Source organism: Pogoniulus pusillus, chromosome 34, assembly GCF_015220805.1.
Source record: "Pogoniulus pusillus isolate bPogPus1 chromosome 34, bPogPus1.pri, whole genome shotgun sequence".
Taxonomy (NCBI): domain Eukaryota; kingdom Metazoa; phylum Chordata; class Aves; order Piciformes; family Lybiidae; genus Pogoniulus; species Pogoniulus pusillus.
The window spans coordinates 6,104,413-6,131,746 of record NC_087297.1 but is presented as its reverse complement, the minus strand read 5'-3'; the positions used below and the strand labels follow the sequence as shown (position 1 = coordinate 6,131,746).

Genomic DNA, 27,334 nt, shown 5'->3' with positions numbered 1-27,334 from the left:
AGTCTGGAGAGGAGGAGGCTAAAGTGAGACCTTGTTTGTCTCTACAACTCCCTGAAAGAAAGTTGTAGTTAAGTGGGGGGTTGATCTCTTCTCCCAAGTGAAAAGTAACAGGACAAGAGGAAACGGCCTTAAATTGTACCAGGCTTAGGTTGGATATTATGAAGAATTTCTTTCCTGCAAGAGTAGTCAGGAATTGGAACAGGCTGCCCAGGGAGGTGATGGAGTCACTGTCCTTGGAGGTGTTCAAAATGCTTGTAGACATGGCACCGTGGGACATGGCTTAATGGCCATGGTATTGTTGGGTTGGTGGTTCGACTTGATGGTCCAGAGGAGTTATATGACCCCATGAGATCCCTGAAATAGTAAGAAAGGGTTTTTTAAAAGCTTTTGCTTCCTTGACTTGGCATTTCAGTCTCCCACCTACTGAAATTCATCTACCAAGTGGCTTGATCTCCTTTTGGATAAAAGACATGGTGAGACTTGATAAAGTAAGTCACAAATCAATACTTTCTGAAGCAAAGCATGAAATAAAAAGCTCAGTATCCACTGGCTTGTGACAGAAACGCCATTCCCCACTCTGGCCCGAAGGGTCATGGGCTGCAGGGCGCTGCCCCAGCAGGCCTGCCTGCCTGCTGCGTGTTGCGACCAGGCCTCTGGGTTAATAATTACCACTCTTTCTGCTTTGATTCATGTGAAGCCACCCTGAAACCTGGCCGACACAGGTGAGCACACGCAAAAGAACAGCACAACCCTTCCGAAAACGAAAACTTGGACGAAAATCTGAAGGTTTCACTCTCAGTAACCACAAGTCCTCCCCGCCCCGGCCTGGCGAGCGCCATGGCGGCCGCGGGGCTGCGCCGGCCCCGTCAGGGCCGGGACAGGTCTGCGCGGCCCCTGCGCCCCGCGGTGCGGAGAGCGACAAGCAGCCGCGGCGGGGCAGGAAGCAGCGGCTGCGACCGCGGGAGTTGCTCGCCGGGACAGATCGCGGAGGGGCGGGTTGAGCCTCGACGGGCGCGCCCCTGCCTAGGACCGGCGCCTCGGCAGGGCGGGCGCGGCAGCGAGGGGAGGGGACGGGCAGCGCCTAGCCGCCAAGGTGGGCGGGCAGGGCAGGGCAGGGCAGGGCAGGCGGGCGGGGTGTCCTAGCGCCGTGCCCGGGACGGGCATTACCTAAAAGGAGGAGAGGTTAAAGAAAAAAAAAGAAAAGTAATTAAAGTCGCCGCTGCCGCGCGGTCCCACCCTCCCCACCGGCCGGCTACTCTGGCAGACGGGAGGGGACAGCGGGAGACGGCCTTCCGCGGAGACGCGCCAGCTCCGCCGCCACCGCGCACTCGCTCTCTGGCCGCGGCAGCAGCACCGGCAGCCTCGGTGGCTCCCCCCTTTCGCCCCCTTTTCCCCCGCGCACCATGGCCCCCGCAGCCCCTCGCCTCGTCCTCGGCCTTCTGGTGAGTGGGTGGAAGAGTGGGTGAGAGGGTGGGCGAGGGGAGAACGGAGCGGGCCAGTGGCGGTGTGCGGTCGCGCAACCCTATCATATACTCAGCGCTTCTTCTCCGCGGTATTGCTTCACCGCGGTCGCGCAGCCTAGAAGAGACGATCTCCAGCTTTTTATTCCCAAAACGCATTCCCTTCCTGGGGCCTTTGAGGGGGATTGGTGCGCGCTTAGGAGCGGCCGCAGCTCTCCGCGCAGGGGACCGCGGTGGTTGCGCGGCCGCGGAGCGCATGTCGGGGGACCGTATACTCGAGGATGGGGGAGGGAGGAGGCGACTCGGCGAAGCGAGAGAACTTGGTCCTTCGTTGTGTTAGCTTTCGGTCTGGTGGCCGGGGTGGCTTTGGGAATGTGCGGTGAGGTTCCGCGCTGGACGCGGGCTGCGGTCAGTATTGCTGGCTTTGGTTGTTCATAGTCAAAACTGAACCGCGGTTCGTTTCATTTGGAATTCCTCCGTCCATGCCCCGAGTTGTCCCTTTTCGCAGGGAGCGGTTGTCCGTGCGGTGCGGAGCGTGTTAAGCTGCTCTGGAAGAGTCAGCAGTGCGCTGAGGAATTCCAACCGCTCCTTTAGCTTCGGTTTACGGTGTTTGTGCGGAGTTGCGGCCACAGATGGGCTCTTGCAGGGCAGGGAGAGGGAGTTCTCCCTGCTTTCATTTTATTTCATCTTTTAAACTTAGAAAACTTAACTGTTTTCTTAGTGTCTGAGTGAAAGTGATTTGTCTTTTGTTTCTTTATTTCTTTTTTCCCCTCTACGTGCTCACAAAAAAAAAAAGCAGGCAGGTGATGGTTTGAGCCTGAAAGAAAAAGTACTTGGTAATGTGGATGCGCTGAATTTATTATATTTATATTAATTATATATGCACACTTTTAATGAAAGTGTTACTCCTCCAGACACAATGCAGACCTGCCTCTGCTGGGCTATTAATAACACTCAAAAGAAACCCAAGCGAAGTTTACTCATGAATCTAATGATTAAAAAAAAAAGGAATCCTGCTGTCAAAGTAGAAAAATCCCAACACCCAACCCCAAAAATACGCTGAAGTGTCTTCTTTGTATGACATGAAAGGACATAGCACCTTATATTTACCTGGCGTTTCCTTGTATCTTGGTATCCAAGGATTAATCCCATTTCTGTTTGTTTTACTCCTCAATAGGTCTTTGTGCTGACATCAGGCTAGCTTGGCAGTGCTATTTCAAAGTGAGATGTCATTGCTTCTTACAGTGTCTTAGGACAATGTCATAAGGTGATGTGATTTTAATAATTTTGAAATTAACATCACCCAGGAGGATCTGTTAATAAGGAAAGTGCCTACTAGTGCCTAAGCAGGGGTGTTTAAATTCGTTTTTTATATAAATATATATATTTATATCCATGAGGAGATAAGGAAGGGTACGAAGAGCTTTTACGATGCAGACAGCATTTAAATCGCTTTAATGCAAGAGACAAAGTTGCACATTTCAACTGAATTCTTTTCAGCTGATCCTTGTTTTTCTAAAGGCTCCTTACAGATTTTGAAGCATTTCATTTAAATATTTTCTTAATAAGAATCCCAAGTAATTTTCAGAGTTTCCATTAGCTCTTTACTTCTTTACACCTTTAATCCCATACAAGTACGTGCAGCGTAACAATTCCTTTCCCCTTTGCTAGACTTTCATCCTGACAGAATAAATGTACTTAAAAGGCTGAATACATTTATTTGCTCCTCTCTATTTCTTCGCTTAATTTGCTGTGTGATTTTTGGATTATAGTTTTAAAGATCTGGATAGAAACTAGGAGACAAGGACAGAAACTAGGCAAGGACTAAATTGCTCAGTGCTGAGGGAAATCTTTGTAGCTCTGTGTGATTCTTTTTATGAAAGGCCTGGTTATCTATTAGACATTTGAATTTTGAGGAGGACCCCATTTTGTAACTGGTTATATGGGAGTGGACTGCTGTGGTACACAAAGCTTTATTTATGTCATATCTAATTGCCGAAGCTCGATTTAATGAGTTTGTGGAGAAGGCACTTTGAAGATGCAAAGGGATACGTAAGCACAAGTGTCATCATGAGGTTTTAATATGACAGCTTGTCCCTTTAATGTTAAGCATCACCACAGACCTGCCAAACTGAGTGGTGGTGGATTGAACCTTTTTGGAGAACTGGGGTCTAAACTGGCCAAGAAGGCTAGTGGAGGGAGTGCATGGCGAGGCTCTGTCTTCTCTTACCACTACTAAAGTCATAGTGGAGGTGAAGTCTTCTAGTTAAAGGCAACTCCTTCTTTTAATGTCAGCGCTGCCATGATTTTAGGAGAAAGCCCACAAGCCTCGGGCAGATCCAGGAGCAGCTGTCAGATCTTGTTTCCACTTGGAAACTTTATGTGCTGTGCTGCACGGTCGCTGAATTTTTAGCTGAACTGTTTTCTCTCTGCCTTGTTCTAAACCCTAAACAAACCAAAGGCAGCTTCAGTGTCTGGTTACTATTCAAAATATCACATAATTATTATTTTTCTTAATTTGTTTTCTAGGTGCTGAGTCTGTGCTGTGAAGCTTGCAAGAAAGTAATTTTTCACGTTCCTTCTCAACTAGAGGCTGAGACCTTAGTTGGCAGAGGTGAGAAACTGCGAGGTGCCTATCTCATCAGTACGACCTTGCACCTTTGTTGGAGATGCTGTTAACAGTGCAGGAGACTTTTTGATGGAATGAATGGATGACTGGACAGGCAGTTAAACAGCTGGATCAGCCTTTTTGTGGAGGATACGCCCTGTCTTTGTTACGAATTTGAATGCTGGCTCCGTGCATCCATTCGACTTTTGCCTAAACAGCTACTGGCAGACTCCTGTTGTTTATTGTAGAATGAGAATGGCAGAGCTTGATGATTTCAAAATTTGGAGTCTAGGGCTTAGTTTTGAAATAAGTGGCTTGATATTCCCAAGTGCACCCATAACCATATGAAGGCAGTAAGTCATTTGGATAATGGATAAGAAATAAAGGAAGACAAAATACACACAAACAAGCACCCAGAAGTTGCTGGTCTGTGAAACATGGATGTGACTGCTGAGCAGTGCTGGGGTATTCAGGGCATGCCAAGGGACATGTTGCAAAGGCGTCATGCATGGAGATTGGCTTGGGAGAGGGCTCCTGTCTGACTGGACAGCCTGTCTTGGTTTAGGGCAGTGTGCAGGTGACTGAGAGGAGCACGGGAGATCAGCAAACAACTCACTGCTTTTGTCGAGGCCAGACTTTGAAAAGCAGCTTTTAAAGGTGCGGCAGAGGAGCTGCTGCAGGGTGCTGTGCTAGCTGAGGCTGAATTTGAGGATTCAGAGGTGCTGTGTGAGTCCTGTGACAACAGAGGAGTATCTACGTTTGTCTAGAACACACAAAATCAATTAGTTTTTCGTTGACCTTAGTGTCAGATTTTAAAAGGAAAGGTTGTTACAGCTGTTCAAGTATTTAGCACATTCTCAGAGGCTTCAGCATTTCTCTGTGTAAATAAACTTGTAAAAACAAAACTTCATGTTATTATTACAGTGCTATGAGTGAAATTCCATCACTTTGAACTGAAACTTTTTTCCCTCCCAAACATTTAACAAAACCTTTATAGTTTGAATGGCATTACTTCAACTTTTATTGAGAAAGAATAATATAGTTTATGTTGATGCAAGGGCCATACCCTGACAATAAAATGAGCCAGGAATTTCCTGGTTGTTATAAGCTTTTTTGATATTTCTGACTTAAGGAACATATACAAGAGGCTGTAAAGAAAAAGGATCCCACAATACTGTGGCTAACTGAGCACAATGTTGAGTCATATAACCACCAGAAACGAAATCTCCAGTCTGGTATTTTTGGACATGCAGTGCTGTAATACACAGCAGTATGAATGAGACACCTCTGTAAATGAGACAGGGATGCTCTATTCAGTGCTGATTTTTTTATATATGGTGTGATAGGGGAGAGGAGTCACAGCTGCAGTACTATAGAAAGTCTAGGAAATGGTTAACTGAGTAATTAAAAACATATAAGGAGGAAGGATCATGTCATATTCAAAATTATGTTTCTGTTCTTGTGTAACTGAAAGAGAAAATAAATTTAGTTTATTGAAAATATAATCTTATATGGGGTGAAAATGCAAATCTGCTCTGCTCTGGGAAATTTGCAGTTAGCTTTCATAGAGCAAGGTGCCATCCTCTATATAACTGAAAAGTTCTGAGGACATGACAGTGGCACCTCTTGCCCTGTGCAAGAGTCATTTCTTTAGGGTCGTGATTTTAGTTCTGTGGCCTTAATCTTTTTCAGGTTGCCAAATTGTTTTTGTTTAATGCTGTGGTCCTACTGCAGTTCCTTAGGATTATCCTGGGTTTGCCTTTTCTCAGCTGTAGTGCTGATGAACCAAGTTTATTGAATTCATTATGAAGTTTATTTTAGCCACAAGTAATAGCAAATGCAGTAAAAAATACCCAAGAAGTGTGCTGGATTCACCTGGTGCTTCCTATAAACTGCCTGGGCTTCTATCATGTACATGCTAAAAATCTGCCAATTGTTTGTTCTAGAGTTAGTCTTTATCTCTGCCATCTGTCTGCCTCATAATTTAAAGGCCTTTGTCCTCCCAAGACTATTAAATCACATAGTACCAGTCAATGCTTTCCTCCTGAGGGCAAAACTTCCAAGATGTACATTTCCATTGGGCATTTGCATCAATTAATCATCTTTGCTGATGTTGTGGGGCACGAAGCATAAGGCAAACGTAATAGCTACTGATCCAATAATGAGCTTGTCTACCATGTCTTTTTGCATCTAAATGTCTTGGTCTATCTCTGATGCTTCAGTAATTTTATCAGTGTCTTGTTGAATTAGATCCATGAAGCACCGTGCCCTTCAAGAAACACTTGGGAACACAGGAGTGGAACTTGATGTGGATTTGGCCAAATCTGAATGCATAAATGGGTTCTAGAATTTGTATCTCTGATGCTTAAATGCTGAATGACAAAAAAATTTGCAGGCTCTGTGTGCCTGTGTAAATACATTTTTTACTTAGGAGCTATTTGGATGTTATTGTTTCCCTGTTTAAGTTATGGTCTAAACTTTTTTTTCTTACAGTTGATTTGAAAGAATGCCTTCAGTCTGCTGACTTCATCAGTTCCAGTGATGGGAACTTCAAAATTCTAGAGGATGGGTCTGTGTACACAACTTCTGCTCTTTCTTTCTCTTCTGAGAAAAAGACTTTTACCATATTACTTAAGGATAGTCAAGAACAACTACAAAAGAAAATACATGTTAGCTTGGTGGAAGAAGAAAAAAAGGTGAGCTTCTAATTTCAAGGTACCTTACTGATTTGAAGCACTGTCTCGCAGAGTACAGCTTCAGGCTGGGTAACTGTAGTTGAATTGTGGAATTTAAGCAGGCAAAGCAGTCAGGTGTGGAGTGTGTTTTGTTTAGTAGTTGATTACTGTGTTGCTGAGGTCAGCAGACTTCCTTTCTGAGGCAGGAGATGCTAGTAAGGATAGTCAGGTTCATCAAGAATCTTAAAAGCTATGTTTTAATTAAATTAGGAAGGAATAAAATCAGATTTTAGTTGTGCAAAATAGGACAATGACTGAAAAAAACCTCTTGGATTATCACAGGTATAATCACAAATGAAGGCTTTGGAAAAGCACAAATGGTCAGTGGGAAAACAGGAATGAAAACCAAGAAGATGGAAGTGCAGGGCAGTAGCTAAGCAAACAGGACAGTAGTTAAGCAAACACATTCAGAGCTAAGAGCATATGAGTGTATTCTTACCTGTCTTTGTATCTTCTAGACCCAGACACAGAAGACCAGACATGCTAGAGATACAATTCTCAAGCGAACCAAAAGAAGGTGGGGCCCTATTCCATCCGTTATGATAGAGAACTCACTGGGACCTTTTCCACTTCAAATCCAGCAGGTATATTTTATATGGGCCCTCATTTTGTGACACAAGCTAGTTTTGTTTGGAACTTTCTGAGAAAAGAACAACAAAAATGATCTTTATTGTATTCCCTACTGATGGCATTCCTGTTCCCATTCCTGTCTTGCTCTGTCCTGTTCCGTGTGTATCTCTTGGTCTTGTATCTGAAGTAACTTGTGATTGTAGTTGTTGGGATGAACTGGAAATGTGCAAAAGCTGGAAAAATGGGGGAGACACACTATCAGAAGAGAGCTCTCTGGCCTGTAAAGCAGTGAAGTGTGTAATTAAAAAGAAAAACAAACAGCAACAAACCAATCCCCCACAAAATGTTGCCTAGAAGAAGTTTTTGTAGACATAGGGTGAGGGAGTTTACCTGCGTGTCTGCATTCTTTGTGGAGCTGGATTGTGTATCCATGGAGCATGGAAGACTGAGTGTGGCCCTATATTATTAGGAGAAGTAGTTAGTGTAGGAAAACTACTTACTGTAAGAAAACAAGTAGGCGTGAAAGAGAAATGCAAGAACTAAAGTTATCATAGCTCCATCTAGCTTGCTCTAGATTACAGAGTGGCTGGTAGCAAATGTGCAGAGACAAGTGTAATAACAGAGTCTGTGCAGAGCAATCATTCTACTAATTTCATCTTCCTAACTTCTGCCCTTCAGTAGGTAAGGAAAGTACTGGGGAAGGGAGTGTTTATAAACAGACAGCTGCTGATGTTACTTTCTTGGTGCTTGTAAGGAGATGCAGAGAGTCTCTCTGGATTGGCATATCTCCAGTTTATACTTTAGGTGGTCTTCTTTCTCTCTTCTTGTCCCATCAATTTACTTCTCTAGTTGCAACCCACATAGAATCATAGAATCAGTCAGGGTTGGAAGGGACAACAAAGATCATCTAATTCCAGCCTCCCTGCCATGGGCAGGGACACCTCACACTAGATCAGGTTCTCTTGAGCCTCATCCAGCCTGGCTTTAAACATCTCCAGGGATGAGGCTTCCACCACCTCCCTGGGCAACCTGTTTCAGGGTCTCACCACCCTCATGCTGAAGAACTTCTTCCTAACATCCAGTCCGAATATACCCATTTCTAGCTTTGTTCTGTGCCCCCCAGTCCTATCACTACCTGACATCCTAAAAAGTCCCTCCCCAGCTTTCTTGTAGCCCCCCTTCAGATACTGAAAGGCTGCAATAAGGTCACCTCAGAGCCTTCTCCGCTCCAGACTGACCAGCCTGAACATACTTAAGGAATGCATTAAACCCAAAATGTCTTGTACAAAGTCAGAACTAGTAAGCCACCTGTATGTGTATGTGCCTTGCATGTGCATTATTCTGGAGTAATTCTGCAGTAATCTCTGGAGAGGTTAGATTTTAAAATGCTGATTTTTATGTCCAATGTCATTAATTGTTTGGTAGCATTTAACATTTCTGAGTTTGAAGTAACTGCCCCTCTCCTGTACACACATTACAAAGGAAGGCAGTGTCATGGCAAACTGTTCTGTGAAGTTTCAGCTGCTAAAAAAAGTAGAAGTAAATGAAGTTTTGGTTTTGTCACTTTTGAAGAATTCCTGCTTGTGCTAAATACCATTATGAAAAAATGAAAAAAATGTGTTAGAATTGTGCTGCTGTTTTCCCTTGGTTTTAAAACTGTGTTCTTTGTAGGTCCAGTCAGACACAGCTCAGAACTACACCATTTATTACTCTGCAAGTGGACCAGGCATTGATCAAGATCCAAAGGGTTTGTTTTACATAGAAAGAGAAACTGGAAATATCTTTGCCACTCGTGCTGTAGACCGTGAACAATATCCAAGCTTTCAGGTACAGGCCTAAACTGTGTTCACACAATTCCATCTTTTTTTGCTCTTGTGTGTATCTGAAAGCTGAGTTACAGGGGAAACTGGGAACAGACAAGATCTGCAGTCAGCTATCTTCTGAGTAATGTCTTTGACGTTGCAAAGACAAGTCAGTGACAAATAGTCATCTAGATCTTGAGAGTGGTTTTGATTTTCACTGCTTAGACTAATTACAGCATCAGTGTAGGGAACTGTTGGATTTGCATCACTTTTGGGAAGAATTCGAGGTTGCACCAGCATTTTTTGGAGAAAGCTGAAATGGTCTTTGTAGAAACAGTCACGAGAAGCTCTAGGTGGCTGTGGATTTTTAATCCTCCTTTTCTGAAGCCTGTCAGCTTTGGTATTTTGTTAAGAAGGTGCACTGCTCTCTCTGCTGGCTGAGAAGGGTAAGAAGGCAGCTAGTAGAAAAGAACTTCTGAATAGCTAATTTGCAATATTGCAATGCTAGTACTGCATTCGACTTGATTATGTTGGAATGGGCAAATAGCTTTGCTGTTGTTCTTGATTCTCTAGTAAATAGCAGTGTTTATATCTAAATGTTTAGTAAGGCTGAGAATGCCTCATAGACACCTGGAAAAAATGTGTTCAGGAGACTTGGAAAAACTGTTTGACCAGGTTGGAGTGGGAGACATGAAAGTGACTCAAATACTTGTAGTGTAAAGAATGGAAAGGAGAAAGACTGGGAAGTATTAAATGGTTTTGTGGTGCTGTTGTCACAAGATATCAGTCACTTCCCCTTCCATGTGTTTCAAGAGCCTGGTCTTGAGAAGGATGTGCTTGGCACACTGTGTTTCATTTTACTGACTCCTCCATTGAGTTCAAAGTGTAATAATCCTTCATGGTGCCTAAGCATGAAGCAAATTACTGAATTTGTGTCTTGCAGATCATTTGCTTTGCAACCACTCCTGATGGTTATTCACCAGAGGTACCCCTCGTGCATACGATCAGAATAGAGGATGATAATGATAATGCTCCATATTTCACACAGGATGTTTTTCAGTTTTCTGTCCCTGAAAATTCCAAACCTGGTAAGAAGTGGTTTAAATCAGTCAACAGCTCAGCTACACACCAGTATGACTAGGTGGAACTCTGTCTTTTAAGCAATTTCAGTGAGATTTTGGAAGAAATAATTCTTTACAGCAAAGGCTGAGCCTCCAAAGAGCAGCTCCAGATTTCTTAAGGATAAGAAATTCCTAAATGCCATCTCAGTCAGAGCAAAAAGCATTGTTTGCAGATTCAAAGATTCATCACCTTGGAAGGGACCCTCAAAGGTCATCTTGTCCAACCCTCCTGCAGTAAGCAGGGACATCTCCAATTAGATCGGGCGGCTCAGGGCCACAGAAGTCTGCAGCATGTTCCAGTATTTCGCCACTCTCACTGTAAGGAAATTCCACCTTAAAAAGAAGTTTTAAAATACTGAGATGATTCAGTGTTGCTGAAATTTACAAGAAGCTCAGAACATTGCACTTAATTTTGATTCAAAACCACCTGATTCCATAAAATGACAAAACAGTTTTTATCAGACTGGTTTCCTAAACAAGGCAATTGGTGGTGTTTTAAGGTGCAAAATGCTTTTGATTTAAGCCTACAGTGTTTGTTTGAGCTGATGAACTTTTCCTGGGAGAAGGCAGGGAAGGAAGTCTTGCCTTCTTCCCACACATGTACAGCGGAAACACCTGTTACTGACTTCCTCTGTGTGTGTAACAGATGATAAAACCAGGAAGAAAGATGGAGTCCAGAGAATAAGGAATGCAAAAGCTGTGGTTTGCTTTTCCTCATTCATCTCCTAGCTCTCCTCTCCTAGTATAGAGTGAGGAAAATCTAATTTGCCTCACAAAAACCAAAGTAAAAAGTCTACTCCTTTACTCCAAAATACCAGTTGTATTTCATTCTCTGAACTGCTCTGCTTACTGGCTGAGTTACTGATTTAAAGTGAAGTACAGCAGTGCTCCCTGCAAGGCAGTAGTACACTCTGAACCAGCAAGCACAGAACCTCCTTCTCCACCCTCCCAGCAAATCCTGTTCATCTCTGTCTGGGATATTCAATTAGAAGTCACTGTCAAAACCACTAATTGCAGTCTAAACTTTCAGTATTTCCCTTGATTATTCTTTCTGACAGCAGCAATAATTAAGACTAAAATAGACACTTTTACACTATTACTGTGTTTTTACTACTGTTCCCTGTGTTCTGTGTTCTGAGTACTTTAGTTTAGAGCTAAATGACCAAATAGCTATTTTCATGTATCTAAACTAGAAATACCTGGCTTTTGATAATGTGTCATTTTTTTTCCCTGGAACTGAAGATCCCTGTGTTGTGTTTGCAGGTGTAGTCGTTGGAAGAGTGACTGCAGAGGACAGGGATGAGGCTTACACTCTGCACACCACACTGAAATACCGCATCGTGTCACAAACCCCTCCAGTAACCCCAGCCTTCTCTCTACATGGTGACACGGGGGTCATTGCTGTGTTGTTACCACAGTTGGACAGAGAGGTGATCTTCCTTGGAGCATCTTCAGCTGTCCTCTAGTGCACATAGATAGCTGCTTAACTCTGAATTGCTGGTGTGGGAATTAGCCCATAGATTGTTACCCCTTTTCTGTTTCCCTAAGGAGCTTAAAAAGCTTTCCAGAGACCTCTAATTGGCCCAGTTTCTGCAGAGATCTGTCATTTCCTAGCTAACCTTGGCAGGGGACCTCCTGCCTCTCTATTAGGCCTCTGGATTGTAAATTCTATGGTTATTTATTCTTTCTCTGTTCATGAATCCCATGAGCCACTGTTTCCTCCTAAGCAGGCTCCTTTCTGAGGTGCTTCTTGCTTCTTTACAGAGAGTCTGAACTAACTTCTCTGGAAGTAATTAGTCACCCTAAATGTAACAGAAATGCTTCCAATATATGAAACTTAAACAGTAATGTAACATTGCCTAAAATGAAAGTGTAAACTATTTTTTCTTTTCAACTGGTTTTTGAGTAAATTAGATATAGCAGAGTTTAGTTTTATTTTATTTGTATTCTTTCTTAATGGGTAAGATGTCATGTGAGAGAGGAGAACAGGCATGTGTATTTCAAAATAGCATTTCTAGCATCATACAGCCAATATACTAAAACCAATGCTGCAGGCACATCTTTTTTTGAGGATATAAAAAGTCATTTTCTGGCAAATTTACGTGGTGGAAATCCACATGAGCAGTGTGTTGCAAACTCATCCACTTGCAGGTACGCTGCTCAATTGTTTCAGCAAGAGAAAAATGTGGTGATTGTGAGCGTTTCCATGACTACCAAGGAAACAATCACAGTGACTACTGAGGGAAGAATGGGTTGAAAAACGAGTCTGCTGCCCATCTTGTAATGATAAGCTTATGAAGTAGAACAGAAGATTTCTTTCCTCCACCTGAGAAACCTGAGGCTACTTCCAGGCATTGGGAACTGAAGTTACTTTCTTGATTTACAGACTCTATACAGTTCTGTGCCCAGATCAGGATTTTAAGTGGGTTGCTTATCAGTGATCCTTTTGGAACTGGTAAGGGCACTGACTTCAGTGCCAGATAATTCCAAATGGCAGGGACTGCCTTGTCATGTATAACCCAGAAATGCAGCACCGTTTCTGGTCATCCTCACTGAAATAAAGGACATTCACTGAAACGTTTTACCAGCTAGAAGCCTAAGGGAACACTCTTCTGCTTCAAAGGGGAGTCACAGGTAGATTAAAGTGCATCATTTGTATCTTTCAAAACTTCAGGAAAATAATGCTGACAGTGTGAGAAGCTTTATTTGATACAAAGCACAGCCTAGACAGTACTAAAAGATGAGCTCAGTGGTACTTAGGCAATGAAAAGTATTTCACCTGGTTTCAGGTGATGGAAAAACGCCCTGAAGGTAATTGCTTCATTTTGTAGGAGAGCACTGAATTCAGAGCAGAGTTGGGAGATGGAAGTAAAACACTTATGTCTACTTTTGTGTGTTACTGTGTGATTTAAAAAAATGAGCATGTCAAACTTCTGTGTGCTTCTCTTCATCTTTTCAGCTGGTACCCAGTTACACTTTGTTAATTGAAGTGAGAGACATGGCAGGACAGCCTTTTGGTTTGTGCACTACAGGGACAGCTGTCATTAGAATTGAGGATACAAATGACAATGCACCATACTTCAGACAGTTACAGGTGAGTCTTCTTATGTGAAATGTCTGTAGAAAAGGTTAAAAAAGAGAGACTTTTAGTCCTGTTTCTGTTTCTGAGGCAGTCCCTCAGATAAGAAGCCCAACATCCTGAGACAGTTGATGCCAATATAGACATTTGAGAATGCCCTGTTGGCTGCTTTGCTGTTTGGTAATTAGACCTATTGGTATATTAGTTGTTTTGAGTCATTTGCCTAATGTCTGTTGGGAGAAAGCTGACATTACTCACTCATTCACTTCTGCTGCAATGCATAGTCTTAGAAATCCCATAATTTAACTGTATTCAAGGAGGGAGCAGATTCACTTCTAAACATTGTCATGACCTCATTACCATTTTTTACCAGCTTTTGGCTGCCTCAGTGTTGCACATGAAAACCTTCATGTCAGTGAGGCTGATGCAAGGATCTTCACTGAGATTTTATTTGCTTTTCCTTCTTCTTTTTTTCTTCTACAGAAGTGTTATTTAAACCACTTCTTGTTCACCATCAGCTGTAGCTCAGCCTTAAGTCTTTGCTCATTGCAGCCTTCTGTATTATTCAGGACAGAGAGTATGTCTCAATAACCCTGCATAGAGCTCCAATACCACAGGACAGATTTTGTAGTATGAAATTTATGATAATTCATTTGTTACCCATGAGGACAGCACATACCTTATCCTTTTCACACACTATTATTCATGATACTCTACAGTAATTCAGGATCACTCTTACTTGTGCTTCTTGAGGAGAGGGTCTAGAGAAGGGCCACAAAGATAATGAGGGAATTTGGAAGCTGCTGTATGGGAGAATTTGTTTTGTTCAGCCCTGAGAGAAGGTGGCTTAAGTGAGACCTTACCATGATAATGTAGTATTTAAAGGGGGGAAAGGGGTCACAAAGGAGACTCCTTTTTACAAGGAGTCACATGGAAAAGACAGGGGTAATGGGCACAAGTTAACCCTGGGATAATTCTGATGAGATAATTCTGATTAGACATGAGGAAAATATTTCACAGTGAGCCTGGGGAATAATCTCCCCAGGAAAGTGGTGGAGTCCCCAGAATTGGGTGCTTTTAGGATTCAGTTACATAGAGTGCTGGGCCATCTTGTCTAGACTGTGTTTTTTACGAGGAAGGGTTGGACCAGATGATTGTGGAGGTCCCTCCCAACCTGCTATTCTCTGACTGTGCAGAATAGCACAGCTTTTTAAAAATGGTTTTCAAAATTAAAAGTCTTTTCCTCCTTTGCCATTCAAGAACAGAGCTATTCCACCCTTCTTGGCTTGTCTTCCAAGTTCTTGGGGTTTGTTTATATATATATGTGTGTGTGTATATATATATATATTTAATTTACCCCAGTGCCTTTTCTAATGTGCAGCTTGATTGTGTTTTATGCAAGCCAGCAGTTCTAGCTGGTGTAACTGAGGACAACTGTGGTAATTTACCTTTCCTGGAAGGAGAATTCCAGACTTAAGTAAATTGCCAGTAATAGTTGGTGTGTATGAAGGAGCTGATATTTCAGCTGTGCAGGCAGGGAAGGTTTACTGCTTTACTTTGGGTGTAAAGGGATGGGTGGGAGAAACATGCTAATGCATGAAAACAAAGTGAATCATTGCAGCAGCTTGGTAAATTGACCCCTTGGGTAAATGGTCTTACTGCCTACAGGAGAGTTGGAGAGAGACTTTTCATAAGGTCATGTAGGGACAGGTAATGCCTTGAAACTGGAAGAAACTGGATTTAGATTAAACATTAGAAGGAAATTCTTCTCCATGATGAGGCACTGGAACAGGTTGCCCAGAGAAGTTGAGGAGGCTCCAAGCCTGGAAGTGTTGAAAGCCAGGCTGGATGGAGCCTTGAACAACCTGGTCTGCTAGTAGGTGTCCCTGCTCATGGCTGGGGTTTAGAAGTGGATAATCGTTAAGGTCCCTTCCAGCCCAAACTATTCCCTGTTTCCTTTTAAATGCAGTTTTCCTCAGGTCTGCTTTATGGAACGTGACTTAAAATGATGTTTATGTTGTTTGTTTGTTTGGTTTTGATACTCCAAGTATGAAACTCGAGTGGAGGAGAACAGAGTGAATGTAGAAATACTGAGAATCTCTGTTATTGATCTTGATGAACCTGGCTCACCTGGCTCAGGAGCAGTGTATGAAATTATAAGAGGAAATGATGATCAGTCCTTTGAAATTACAACAGACAGAAATACAAATGAAGGAATACTGTGTGTTGTGAAGGTAAGTTAAAATGGAACTGCTGGGGGAACAGTTGTGTGTCTTCAGGTGTTACTTTTAAAACTGCTAATCTAGAACTCATTTTTATTCAGAGGAAGTCTGTAACTATGAGACAAAATCATGCTGTCTCCCTGATCTGAGCTCTCTTCTAGAGAAGATGCATAATGCACTGCAAACAAGCTCATCTTCCAGACTCCTCAGTTTCATGTGTGCAGGATTCAGGGAATTCCCTTTGGCTTGTCAGTCCAGAAGAGCTTGCTGCTTTTGCCCAGTTCCACAGTTGGAGTTGTTTAGACTTTAGGATGTAACTTGAGGGTTTTTAACAGAAATGGGATTGTGGCAAAGTAGGGGAGGGCTGAGCACCTCCTCCTTCAGTCTTCTTCTCTTGGGTAGTTGATTGAATTTTCTAATTCAGCATAAAGCTTTGCAGGTCTCTGGGTAGAGACATCAGCTTTGCTTTTCTAGGGTGTGAGGGAATTGCGTGTGTTAGCTTAGTTACTTGTTATATCAAATACTTTACATATGTGAGGTGAAAAGACCACCATACCTGTACTCCAGCTGTTCCTTTGCCTCCTTTTCAGTATCTGCTAAAATTACAGTAAGAGGTAAATTCAAAGGAGCAGAGAATATTACTATTAAAATGTGAAGATGGAAATTGTAAGGGTAGAGATGGTAGTTAAATTTGAGGGGTTTATTTATTTAATGATAAATAATTTATTGTGGGTTTTGTTGCTGGTAATCATTAGAGATTTTTTAAAGCATAAAGCTGTGTCCCTGGTATGTGAGCCCAGTTGAACTTTCTTATATTTAATGTGATGTTGTAGTAGGCCTGAGAGTATTATGACTTCAGGAAATAAGTAGCTCTGTTAAAGGCATATGATGACCTTGGAGAAGCTGTCTGAAGAGTAAATGGTAAATACTGAGCAGCCCCCACAGATTCAGACTCTTTGTGACAGGTGAAGTCTTACTAGGAAATAAATGCAGGTGCTAGCAAGAATTGTGATTAGCTTGTGCTGGAAAGGAAATCTATGTACCTAAAATAATGGCTAGGTAGATATGGGAGAAGAAAATCCCCCACTACATTTATTTCTTAGTTCTCAATTCTATTAGTAACTGGTATCAGTTGAAGGTTTACAATAGTACTGTAGGGGTAGTGTCTCAGGTAATTTTATTTGACTAACTTAAACATTTATGTATTAAGCCATATCCTTTTGTTGTGTCCCAAGCTGGATGCTCCAGAAGGATATCTGACTTCTTTTGTAAATAACTGTGGTGCAGTTTTATCTATTTGATAATTGGGCAGTGAAAACAATACCAAATGTTGCACTGGTTTGAATGGAAAAACCCAACACTTCATCTTTGTTACAGGGACTGGACTATGAAAGTGCCAAGCAAAGGGTCCTGGTGATTGCAGTTAACAATGAAGCACCTTATGCCCTGGCACCCCATTCCCAACAAGTGTCCCAGAGCACCAGCACTGTCACAGTGCATGTCATGGACAGCGATGAGGGACCAGTGTTCAATCCCTGTGTGCTGCGCTTAGACGTTAAAGAGTGCGAGGATATTGGGACCAGCATTGGGAGATACGTAGCAGAAGATCCAGAAACTGGAAACAGTGAAGGCATAAGGTAGGGAACAGTCTTACCTGGTTTGTTTGCAGTAGACACAGGAAGGGGGAAATGGTTGTGGATGCTGTGTAGAATCATAGAATTGTTTTGGTTGGAAGAGCTCTCTAAAGACCATCCAACCCATCCATCAACCCAATGCTGCTACTGTGATCATTGGACCATGTTCCAGAATGCCATGTCCACATGTTTCTTGAACACCTCCAGGGGTGGTGACTCCACCACCTCCCTGGGCAGCTTTTTCCAATCCCTGACCACTATTGCAGGAAAGAGATTTTTCCCAATCTCCAACTCAAGCATCCCTGGCAGAATTTCAGGCCATATCGCCTCAGTCTGTCACCTGCGTACTAGGGAGAAGAGACAAACCCTTACCTCACTACAGTCTCACCATATATGCAACACATAGACTATATGTATGAGCACATGTATCTGTGTATCTCTGTGTATGTACCTACATATACCTGTGTGGATGGTTTTGATCCTTAACCAAATCACTCTTGACAGCTACCGGATACCACCTGGCCAGTGCAATTGGATCAGCATAGACGAAAGATCAGGTGAAGTCAGAACCATTAAAGTCTTGGACCGAGATGTAGGAGAAATGAGACGAGGTCAATGCAATATCACAGTCCTTGCAGTAGACAGAAGTGAGTACTCAATGTTGTCAGCGTTCTTTGTGGTGTGTTACAGGTGTTGATGTGCAGATTTAATGTAGGAGCAGCTGTACTGGTTCAGACCAGAGGCCTGTCTGGTTCATTGTCTTCCCTTCAGGATAGCTCTGCCTTACAGAATATTACACAGCAGGGAAGGCATTTAAGAAGTGGAGACAAATTCTCAATGTTTCTGCAGTTGCATACTCCCATTTAAAAGCTTTTGTTAAGTTTAAACTGAAAGATTTTCCCTTTTGTGACTAATATTTTTTTAAGTCACAGCATCTGACAGCTGTGAAGTTAACAGAGGAAGCAGAGAGAGAGCTTACTGAAAACAGCTGTTGAACTTGCAACTCTTCCTGGTTCCTCCTCTGACTTCTTAATGTCTTGCTTTTGGAAACTTAAAGGACCTATGAGAATGGCTGTATTCATTGAACTATCTTACTGTGCTCTTGTTCTCACTCATCCAAGTTCTGTAGCAGTGTTCATACTGTGTTTGCTCAGGTGGTGAGCTCTCACAAGTGACTGATTGTAAAGGAAGGCTTCTACACTCACATTCTCATTCTAAACTGGGTTTTGGTTCTGACTGAATGCAGATGATCATCTATCCTTTCTACTTTGGGCATCTGCATTAATTGTAGGCAGAGGAATCATCTAGCCAAGAAGATGAAATGAATGAATCATAGAATGAGTCATAAAATGCACTGGATTGGAAGGGACCTTTAAAGGTCATCTAGTCCAGTCCCCCTGCTGTAGCAGGGACATCTCCAACCAACTCACGTTGCTCAGAGCCCCATCAAACATGACCTTGTCCACAGGGATGGGAGCTCCACCATCTCCCTGGGTAACCTGTTCCAGTGTTCCACCACTCTCCTAGTAAAGAAGTTCATCTTAATGTTCAATCTAAATCCACCCTGCATTGCCCCATGTCCAATTGCTAACTGCACCTTTCACTTCCTAAATACTAAATGTAGCAAATGGATTATCAGATAAAAATGTTTGGCCTATAGGTCACACTTTTAGCTTCAAATTATGTATCTTACATTCAAAAGCCTTTGTAAATGTAGTGACAGAGTTTAGTTTGAGCCCTTATGTGGGAGTAAAGAGCAGCCCTTAAAAAGCTGCTTTACAACTAAAACTTCTACCTCTGTCCAAAGCATGCAGATTAAAATTAAATGGAAATCATAGGAATTTAAATTGTTTAGAACCTCTGTGGCCTCTGAATATGCACCTGCAGTCTAGAGAAAGTTCTAAAAGTAGACTGGATGTAATTTCACTGGAATCCATATGCAAGCTTTGGCCATTCCTGTCTTGGAAAGAGTGTAATTAGGAAGGAGATTTCATTCACTTCTTGCATGTGGACCTTGGTGACATAGTGTGTGTCGCTGCTGAGCCCTGCTACCACATGGTGACTCAGAGGGAGTAGAACAGAAGGAAGCAGACTGTTTGTCAAGGCGTTCGTGTTCCCAGGGGAAGTGAGGGCAGGGAATGTCTGATTTATTTTCTTCTTCCAGAAGTAAAAAGGCTAGAGACCTTCACTTTCTGCTTTTGACTCTCAGCTTGGTGTAGCAGCCTTTACCCCTGAGTTACAGGCTCTCATCCTCCAGTCCTCCTGTCAGAGCAGTAGCTGTCCTGGCACAGATACCTGCACTCAACAAAATACATTTTCTATATGTGCAGAACATGGAGCTTTGGGAGGTGTTGATCCATTCTAAAACCAGGCAAGTAAATAGGAACAACTGATAGAGCTGTGAGGAGTCCTTCTGGCTAAATCAGCAGCTGCTTTCCACCTTCCTTTTAGACTTGGATGTAACAGCTGATGGTATTTCGTTGTGAAAGCTTGGGCTGTGTGAACGTCACAAGTGGGTGCTAACAGTAGTTATTTTTATCTTGCAGATGGCAAGACAGGCACTGGAACAATTCAGGTTTGCATCCATCCTGGGAACAAGAACTACCCACGAATCACTAAAACTGACTTTATCATGTGCAGAGACAGGAAGCCCATCTGCCTGACTGCACAGGATGGTGACGAGTCTCCTTACAGCACCCCCTTCGTCTACCGCATCACCGACCGTAACATGGCTTCCATGTGGAAGATAACTCGGCACAACGGTATGTTAGGACACGACTCCTCCTCAGGGAGCTGAACGGTGCCACAGGAGGCTTTGCCACCCTTGGGTGGACTGTAAGAATACATTGGATGATTGTATGTTTGGACTGATGTTGTCAGTGGGGCTGACAAGGTAGCCCAGATGATCCAGAGAGTCCAGTGCAGAGCCACAAAGATGGTGAAGGGAGTGGAACCTCTCTCTTAAAAGGAGAGATGGAGGGAGCTGGGACTCTTTAGCTTGGAGAAGAGGAGACTGAGAGGTGACTTCATCAGTGTTCATAAATATGTGCAGGGTGAGTGCCAGGAGGCTGGAGCCAGGCTCTGCTGGGTGATGCCCAGTGACAGGACAAGGGGCAGTGGTGGAAGCTGAGGCATAGGAAGTTCCATGGAAACATGAGGAGGAATTTTTTTCCCTCTGAGGGTGACAGAACACTGGAACAGGCTGCCCAGGGTGGTTGTGGAGTCTCCCTCTCTGGAGATATTCAAACCTGCCTGAATTTGATCCTATGTCATCCTGCTCTGGCAGGGGGGTTGGACTGGATGAGCTTTGGAGGTCCCTTCCAGCCCCTGACATTCTGTGATTCTGTGATCTCCAGCAGTTCCTTGGTTTTGATTACTGTACAGGAGTTCAGAAGTATGCCAGAAATAGAGGAACAGGTGAATTATTCCTTAACTATTCTGGGTTTGAAACAGTTTGCAGAAGTTAAGAAAGGCACTACTAACATCACATCCATGGCCATTAAACCGTGTCCCAAAGTGCCATGTCCATTTGAAAGTTTCAAATCATCTGATTTCAGAAGGCTCTATAAGGTTTGCTTTTCTGATTCTAATATCTGAAAGGTGGTGGAAATGTAAACCCTTGCAAGTATAAACCTTGCCAATCTCTTCTTGGTGGTCTGCAACAATAGGACAAGGAGCAATGGCTACAAGCTGGAACATAGAAGCTTTCACCTTAGCTTGAGGAGAAACTTCTTTACAGTGAGGATGACAGAGCACTGGAATAGGCTGTCCAGAGAGGTTGTGGAATCTCCTGTTCTGGAGACTTTCAAAACCTACCTGGATGCATTCCTTGAGGGGAAACTTCTTTACAGTGAGGATGACAGAGCACTGGAATAGGCTGTCCAGAGAGGTTGTGGAATCTCCTGTTCTGGAGACTTTGAAAACCTACCTGGGTGCATTCCTGTGTGAACTGCCCTTGGGGATCCTGCTTTGGTAGGGAGTTCCACTCTATAATCTCTGGAGGTCCCTTCAAACCACTAAGGTTGTATAATTCTGTGAAAAGGCAGTTTTGTGGCAACTTAGCTAGCTTTGAACTAGCTAATGGGGCTCTGGTAGCAGTGCAGCTGTAACAGAAGGGGAGATTGTGAATAGGATGGCGTTGGTGCCACCAGAGGTTTGGTTATTGCTAACACCAGGTCAAATTTACCCTTTCTTTTTTTCAACAGATAATTCTGTGTATCTTGTACCTAAGGATGATGTTCAAGATGGAGTGTATGATATTCCTATCAGTGTGACAGATAATGGGGGGAAGGTAGGAGAGAACCAAGTCAGAGTGACTGTCTGTGATTGCCTCACTCCATCTGAATGCGACGGCAGATCCCGTGAGCTGGCTGGGGGAAACGTTACTCTTGGCATATGGGCCATCCTCGCCATGATCTTAGGATCACTGTTACTGCTGTGTAAGTACACTTGGCTTTCTTAACACAGAGTGCAAAACAGTTGTAAAAGCACCTGAGAGAACCTACAGTGAGAGTGATGAGATGCTGTACAGGTTGTCCAGGGATGTTGTGAATGCCTCCTCCCCAGAGGTGTTCCAGGCCAGATTGGATAAGGCCTTGAGGAATCCTGTCTAGTGACCTCTCTGAAGGTGTTCAAGGCCAGGTTGGATAAAGTCTTAAACATCCATATTTCATGTAATACTGCCTACAAGAAGACTAGGGAGGGACTATTGACAGGGTCTTGGAATGACTGGATGAGGAGTAATGGCTTTAAACTGGCAGAGGGGAGATTTAAACTGGATGTTAGGAAGAAGTTTTTTCCAGTGAGAGTGGTGAGACACTGGCACAGGTTGCCCAGGGAGGTTGTGGAGCACAAAATCACAGAAGGTGATCAAAGATTCTATGATTCTGTGCTCCACAACTTCCCTGGAGGTGTTCAAGGCCAGGTTGGGTGAGGTCTTGAGTGATCTGTTCTAATGGGAGGTGTCCCTGCCTATGATGGGGGGTTGGAACTGGATGAGCTTTGAGGTCCCTTCCAACCCAAACCATTCTATGAATCTATGAAGCTGACTCATGTTTCATTCAAACATCTATATATTTTTAATTAAACAGTTGTACCTCCCTCATTACTGACTTAATGTACTACTGCTGCTTGTATCAGTATCACAGTTTTCTTGTCCTCTTCTTATCCTGTACTGACTCTGTGTGGATTTTTATGTGGTGTAAGATGTTCTCTGTGATTTAATAAGACCCAAAAACCTGCTTTCAGCCCTTGAGCTGAAATAGGATGGGATTTGTAGTGCTTATCTTGCCTTGTGGCGAGTGAAGTTTGATTGGAGTTGAGTGCTGCTTTTGGGATGCACAATCCTACAAACAGACATGCTGAAAATCAATTTTTAGAGCTTTTTTATGACCTTTCTTGTGAAAACATGGAGTATCTGAGACAGTGGATTTCACAAGGGGTTTTTCAAGAACCCATGTAATGTTGAAAGAGGGTTGAATACTTCTACAGCAGACCCAATGCCTGAATACACACTGTGTTACTGGAGTTGGCCAAAGACTAACAGTTTCTTAGCAGGTTAATATTGCTGTAAACCAGTGAGGCAGTGACAGTGACAATAGCAAAGCCAGGTCATCTTTTTGACCAGAAAAATCATAGTTTGCTAGTAGCATCTATCAGAAGCCACCTGCTACAGTAAGAAGTATATAGGCTGGATGTTAGGAGGAAGTTGTTGTCAGAGAGAGTGATTGGCATTGGAATGGGCTGCCCAGGGAGGTGGTGGAGTCACCGTCCCTGGAGGTGTTCAAGAAAAGCCTGGCTGAGGCACTTAGTGCCATGGTCGGGTTGATTGGCTAGGGCTGGGTGCTAGGTTGGACTGGATGATCTTGGAAGTCTCTTCCAACCTGGTTGATTCTATGACTCTATGGTTCTATTCCAAACAGTGATTTTATTACTCTCAGTACAGGGGTGGTGAGACTCCAAAATAGCCTTTGCCCTGGGGGGTTTTCAAGGCCAGGTTGGATGAGGACGTGAGCAGCTGAGTGTAGTGGAGAGGCATTATCAAACAGAAGTAGGTACCATTATGAGGTAAAATTCATCACATCTTCCTCTCTTACATAGTAATCCTGATCACCATTTGTGGCTGCTGCGGTGCTGGGGCAATGCAGAGGCATGTGACTGATGATTGTGCCAATCACAATTTGATCATTTCAAATACAGAAGCTCCAGGAGAAGAAGTGATGGTGAGTTGTCTCCTGACTTCAATCTAGAAACACCTAATGAAGATAAGAGAAGACTGAGAGGGGATTTAATAAATGTTTCTAAATCTCTGAGGGCTGGGGGTCAGGAGTGGGGGGAGAGGCTCTGCTCACTGCTGCCTGGGATAGGACAAGGAGCAATGGATGGAAGCTGCAGCACAGGAGGTGCCACCTCAACACAAGCGGGAACTTCTTTACTATGAGGGTTCTTGACCACTGGCACAGGCTGCCCAGAGAAGTTGTGGACTCTCCTTCTCTGGAGACATTCAAGGCCTGCCTGGATGTGTTCCTGTGTGAACCTGAGCTACATTGTATGGTCCTCCTCTGGCAGGGGGATTGGACTCAATGATCTCTTTGGGTCCCTTCCAACCCCTGACAGCCTGTGATGTTCATGGCATTTCAGTTTGAGAATGGAACCACCTGCAAGTGAGTGATTTAGTAAAGGAAATAAGCAATAAATGCAGGGATCATTAAATGTGTTCTGCTGTTTAACAAGAATTTGAAAATCCTTATTTTGGGCAGAGTTGGTAGAACCATTTCTCTCTAAATGCATCCTGTAGCTGTCACAGGCCAGGCTGCTTATAATTCTTCCAGAATTCAACTCTTTGATTGAACCATTCAGGTGAACATTTTAACCACTTTAGTAATTTTCAACAATATGAATAGATGGAAATTTACTATTTTGCCTGTGTTGAATGTCTATAACAAAATGTTATTGCTTTTCTGTGGAGAAAGAGTAGATTTAGCAGATAGTTGTAAATCACAGGCATGGCTTCTGCCCATCCTGAAATGGCCCCAAATAGTGCTGAGATTTTTGAGCCAGTGGAAAAAAATCTAATTGAAGAGTCCATGGTTATGAAGTCAGTTCTTGCTTTTAGCATCTAAGCTTTAAGACTCAGTTCACCATGAACATAGTTCAGCCTAGGGCAGTGTTCACATAGAAGAGCTTTCAGACTCTTTCCTCTTTTCTCTGTCTCCCACCCTCTGACTTTGCCCTCCCCAGGAAAGAGAGATTAGTTTATAACTCATGGCGTTTACTCCACCTTGAAAACCAAGAAGTCCTAATGGTGACCAGTGTCAAACTTCTCCCTGCCTGTGAAATAATAGTAATGTAAAATCATTACCAATTGATCATACAGGTTTTGTGTTCCCATACCAGTTAGAAATTTCTGAGTACAGAGACTTAATGTATGAAGAAAGAGAAAGCAACTTAAACATTTGTCTGTACATCTGACTTTATGGGTTACAAGTTGTAGACTTTGAAAACCAAACATTATTTTTACATGATAATTTAAAGAAATTAGCATTTGGGTTGTAGTGTAGCTTTCATTGGGATCATGATAGGTTGGACTGGATGATGTTGGAGATCGTTTCCAACCTGGTTGATTCTGTGATTCTATGAATCATGGAATGGTTTGTGCTGGACTGGACCTCCAGGGGTCATCTAGTCCAACTCCATCTGTAATGTACAGGGACATCCTCAACTAGATCAGGCTGCCCAGAGCCCTGTTGAGCCTCATCTTGAATATCTCCAGGGATGGAGATATTCCTGGGCAACCTGTTCCAGTGTTTCACTGCCCTCATGATAAAGAGTTGTGGTTTGGATTTCATCTATTTAAAATGCAGATCTTTTTCCCCCTCCTTGCCATAGTTTCCCTTCCAAAGACCACTTCTTGATCTTTAGAGCCTAAGTGCCAAGGATAGTTTTTTTTTGTTAAACATAGCACATTGCAAAGCTGGAAAGTTTGTAGGATCCAGTTCTTGATATTTTGAATTAAGAAAAGGACAAAGAGTAAAGTTATCCCCACTACTGCATCTGTTTTCAGGATCACAACATAATTCCTCTACAAAATACATGTGATCAAGGAGGAGGATTTGGAGTGAAAACAGGAGACCAACAAACATTTGAAATGGTAAAAGGAAGAGGGCACACCCTGGAATCGGTCAAGGGAGGTGGACATCAGACTCTGGGATCAGTTAAAGAAGGAGGAGGGCAGACTATGATGGATACCTGTAGATACTCCTACTCAGAGTGGCACAATTTCACACACCCTCGTTTAGGTGAAGTAAGTATTCTGAAACTGGGGTGTTTTGATGGTAGGTTATGGTCAATACGCACAGTCTTGTTTCAAGGAAGGTACATGTTTGTGCTAGAAAGGTGGCTTTCTGGGTTTGAATTTGTTGTGTCCTGTGCTCCCCTTCAGCCCTTTTGGATTAAAGTCACCCCCTGTCATAAAGTCATCATTTCTATATTTTAGGCAGAAGTGTAACTGACTTTCTTTTCTTGGTTGGAGCTGCAGGTAGACATTTGAACTATTTACTCATTGAGGATAATCACTCTTAAGATATTATGAGGTTTTCTGAGAGTGCCTGTTTGCTTTTCTTCTAACTGCTTGCTTTGTTCTCATTGCAACCTGTTCTAAACCTAAGTTAGCAATGGGGCAGCATTAGGAATTCAGTTACTCCATATTTGGAGATCAAAAACTCTCAGTCCTTGCCTGACTAGTTGTGTGTAAAGCAGTCTTTTAATTTCAGTGGATTTTTAGTTGCTCAACAGGTTATTTAAACAGGCTCTCCCTCTTTATTGTTGCAAACATGATTAGTACAAATGATTTCTTTATTAAATACTTATATTTTGTAGTCTTAATGATATAGACCAATCATGTGCATTTTTTGTATGTAGGAATCCATTAGAGGACACACTCTGATTAAAAATTAATCAATGAAAGGTAAATCAAAAGAAATTATTTTTATGCAATAAGTTTAGGGCAGACAATTTAAGAAAATAACAAGGTGTGTTCTCTCCCTGTGCAGAAGGTGCATCTCTGCAGACAGGATGAAGAACAGAAGCATTCTGAAGATTATCTCCTTTCATATAACTATGAAGGAAAAGGATCCTTGGCTGGCTCTGTAGGCTGCTGCAGTGATCAGCATGAAGAAGAGGCACTTGACTTCTTAGATCAGCTGGAACCCAAGTTTAGGACACTAGCAGAAACGTGCACAAAAAGATAAATGTGCCTTTCCCAGTGCTGAGGGCAACTGTAAATAAGTGGCTTTTGTGATGTTTAGGCATTTTGGAATTGAGGAGGGGAGAGGTTTCTCAACATTAATGTAGGCTGGTGAGAGTGTGAGACTCACTCTTGCTTTCCAGCAGGTTTTTTTATTTCTGCTAGACACTTTCCATCAAGAATAAGGGATTCAAACTCTATTTTTTCTTCCTTTAGACTATGTTAATACAGTGATGCTAGTCTCTACTTAGGTTACATTTCCTCTACTTTGGGGGTGACTTAAAATGCAAAACTTGGCCTTGTCCTTTTAATTATTCAGCTTCCAATTTTTCCTGTATTTGGCTTTGGAGAAGGAAAACTTTTTTAACTTGCTGTTTCTTTGTTTTTCTTTTAATTCAGTAAAAATAAAACCACAACAAAAAAAAAAATCCAAAACTCTATTACTGGTGGATAGCAAATACCTTCTTAATTTATAACTTAAACAAACTGAGATACCAACCACTATTTTTTCTTCCACTTTTCACAGTAAAACCACTGATAAATACATTCAAAACACTTTTCTCTTTTGACTTAAAATTATATATATATATATTGTATATATGTAAAATAATATTCAAAAGTATATTTTTCTCCTAATGGGTTATCACCCATCAAACTTGCTATCCTGAGGGATTTTATGGCATCACCACTTAGGGTATCAGCATTGTATGCGAGTATATATATTTTCTTTTAAAGAAATAAAGGAGTTTTCTTAAAGAATCAGGAAAGAGGAGTAACTATCATACTTCAAAGGAATGCAAGACAGATCTCATGTTTACTTAACCAAAATCTGTACCTCAGTTTCTTGTGAGTTTTACCA

At 42.6% G+C, this 27,334-nt stretch overlaps 1 protein-coding gene across 1 annotated transcript; it reads left to right on the top strand.

Annotated features, from left to right (window-relative positions):
* The first annotated feature begins 1,278 nt into the window (after nucleotides 1-1,278).
* On the top strand, nucleotides 1,279-27,030 carry DSC1 (desmocollin 1). The gene is made up of 16 exons (XM_064170473.1): nucleotides 1,279-1,442; nucleotides 3,990-4,074; nucleotides 6,562-6,764; nucleotides 7,268-7,387; nucleotides 9,045-9,200; nucleotides 10,119-10,263; nucleotides 11,560-11,726; nucleotides 13,256-13,390; nucleotides 15,424-15,609; nucleotides 16,975-17,234; nucleotides 17,736-17,878; nucleotides 19,778-19,993; nucleotides 21,437-21,670; nucleotides 23,331-23,452; nucleotides 25,294-25,533; nucleotides 26,282-27,030. Exons 1-16 carry the CDS (start codon nucleotides 1,404-1,406, stop codon nucleotides 26,477-26,479), a joined length of 2,649 nt encoding a protein of 882 aa, XP_064026543.1. The 5' UTR covers nucleotides 1,279-1,403; the 3' UTR covers nucleotides 26,480-27,030.
* The last annotated feature ends 304 nt before the right edge of the window (nucleotides 27,031-27,334 follow it).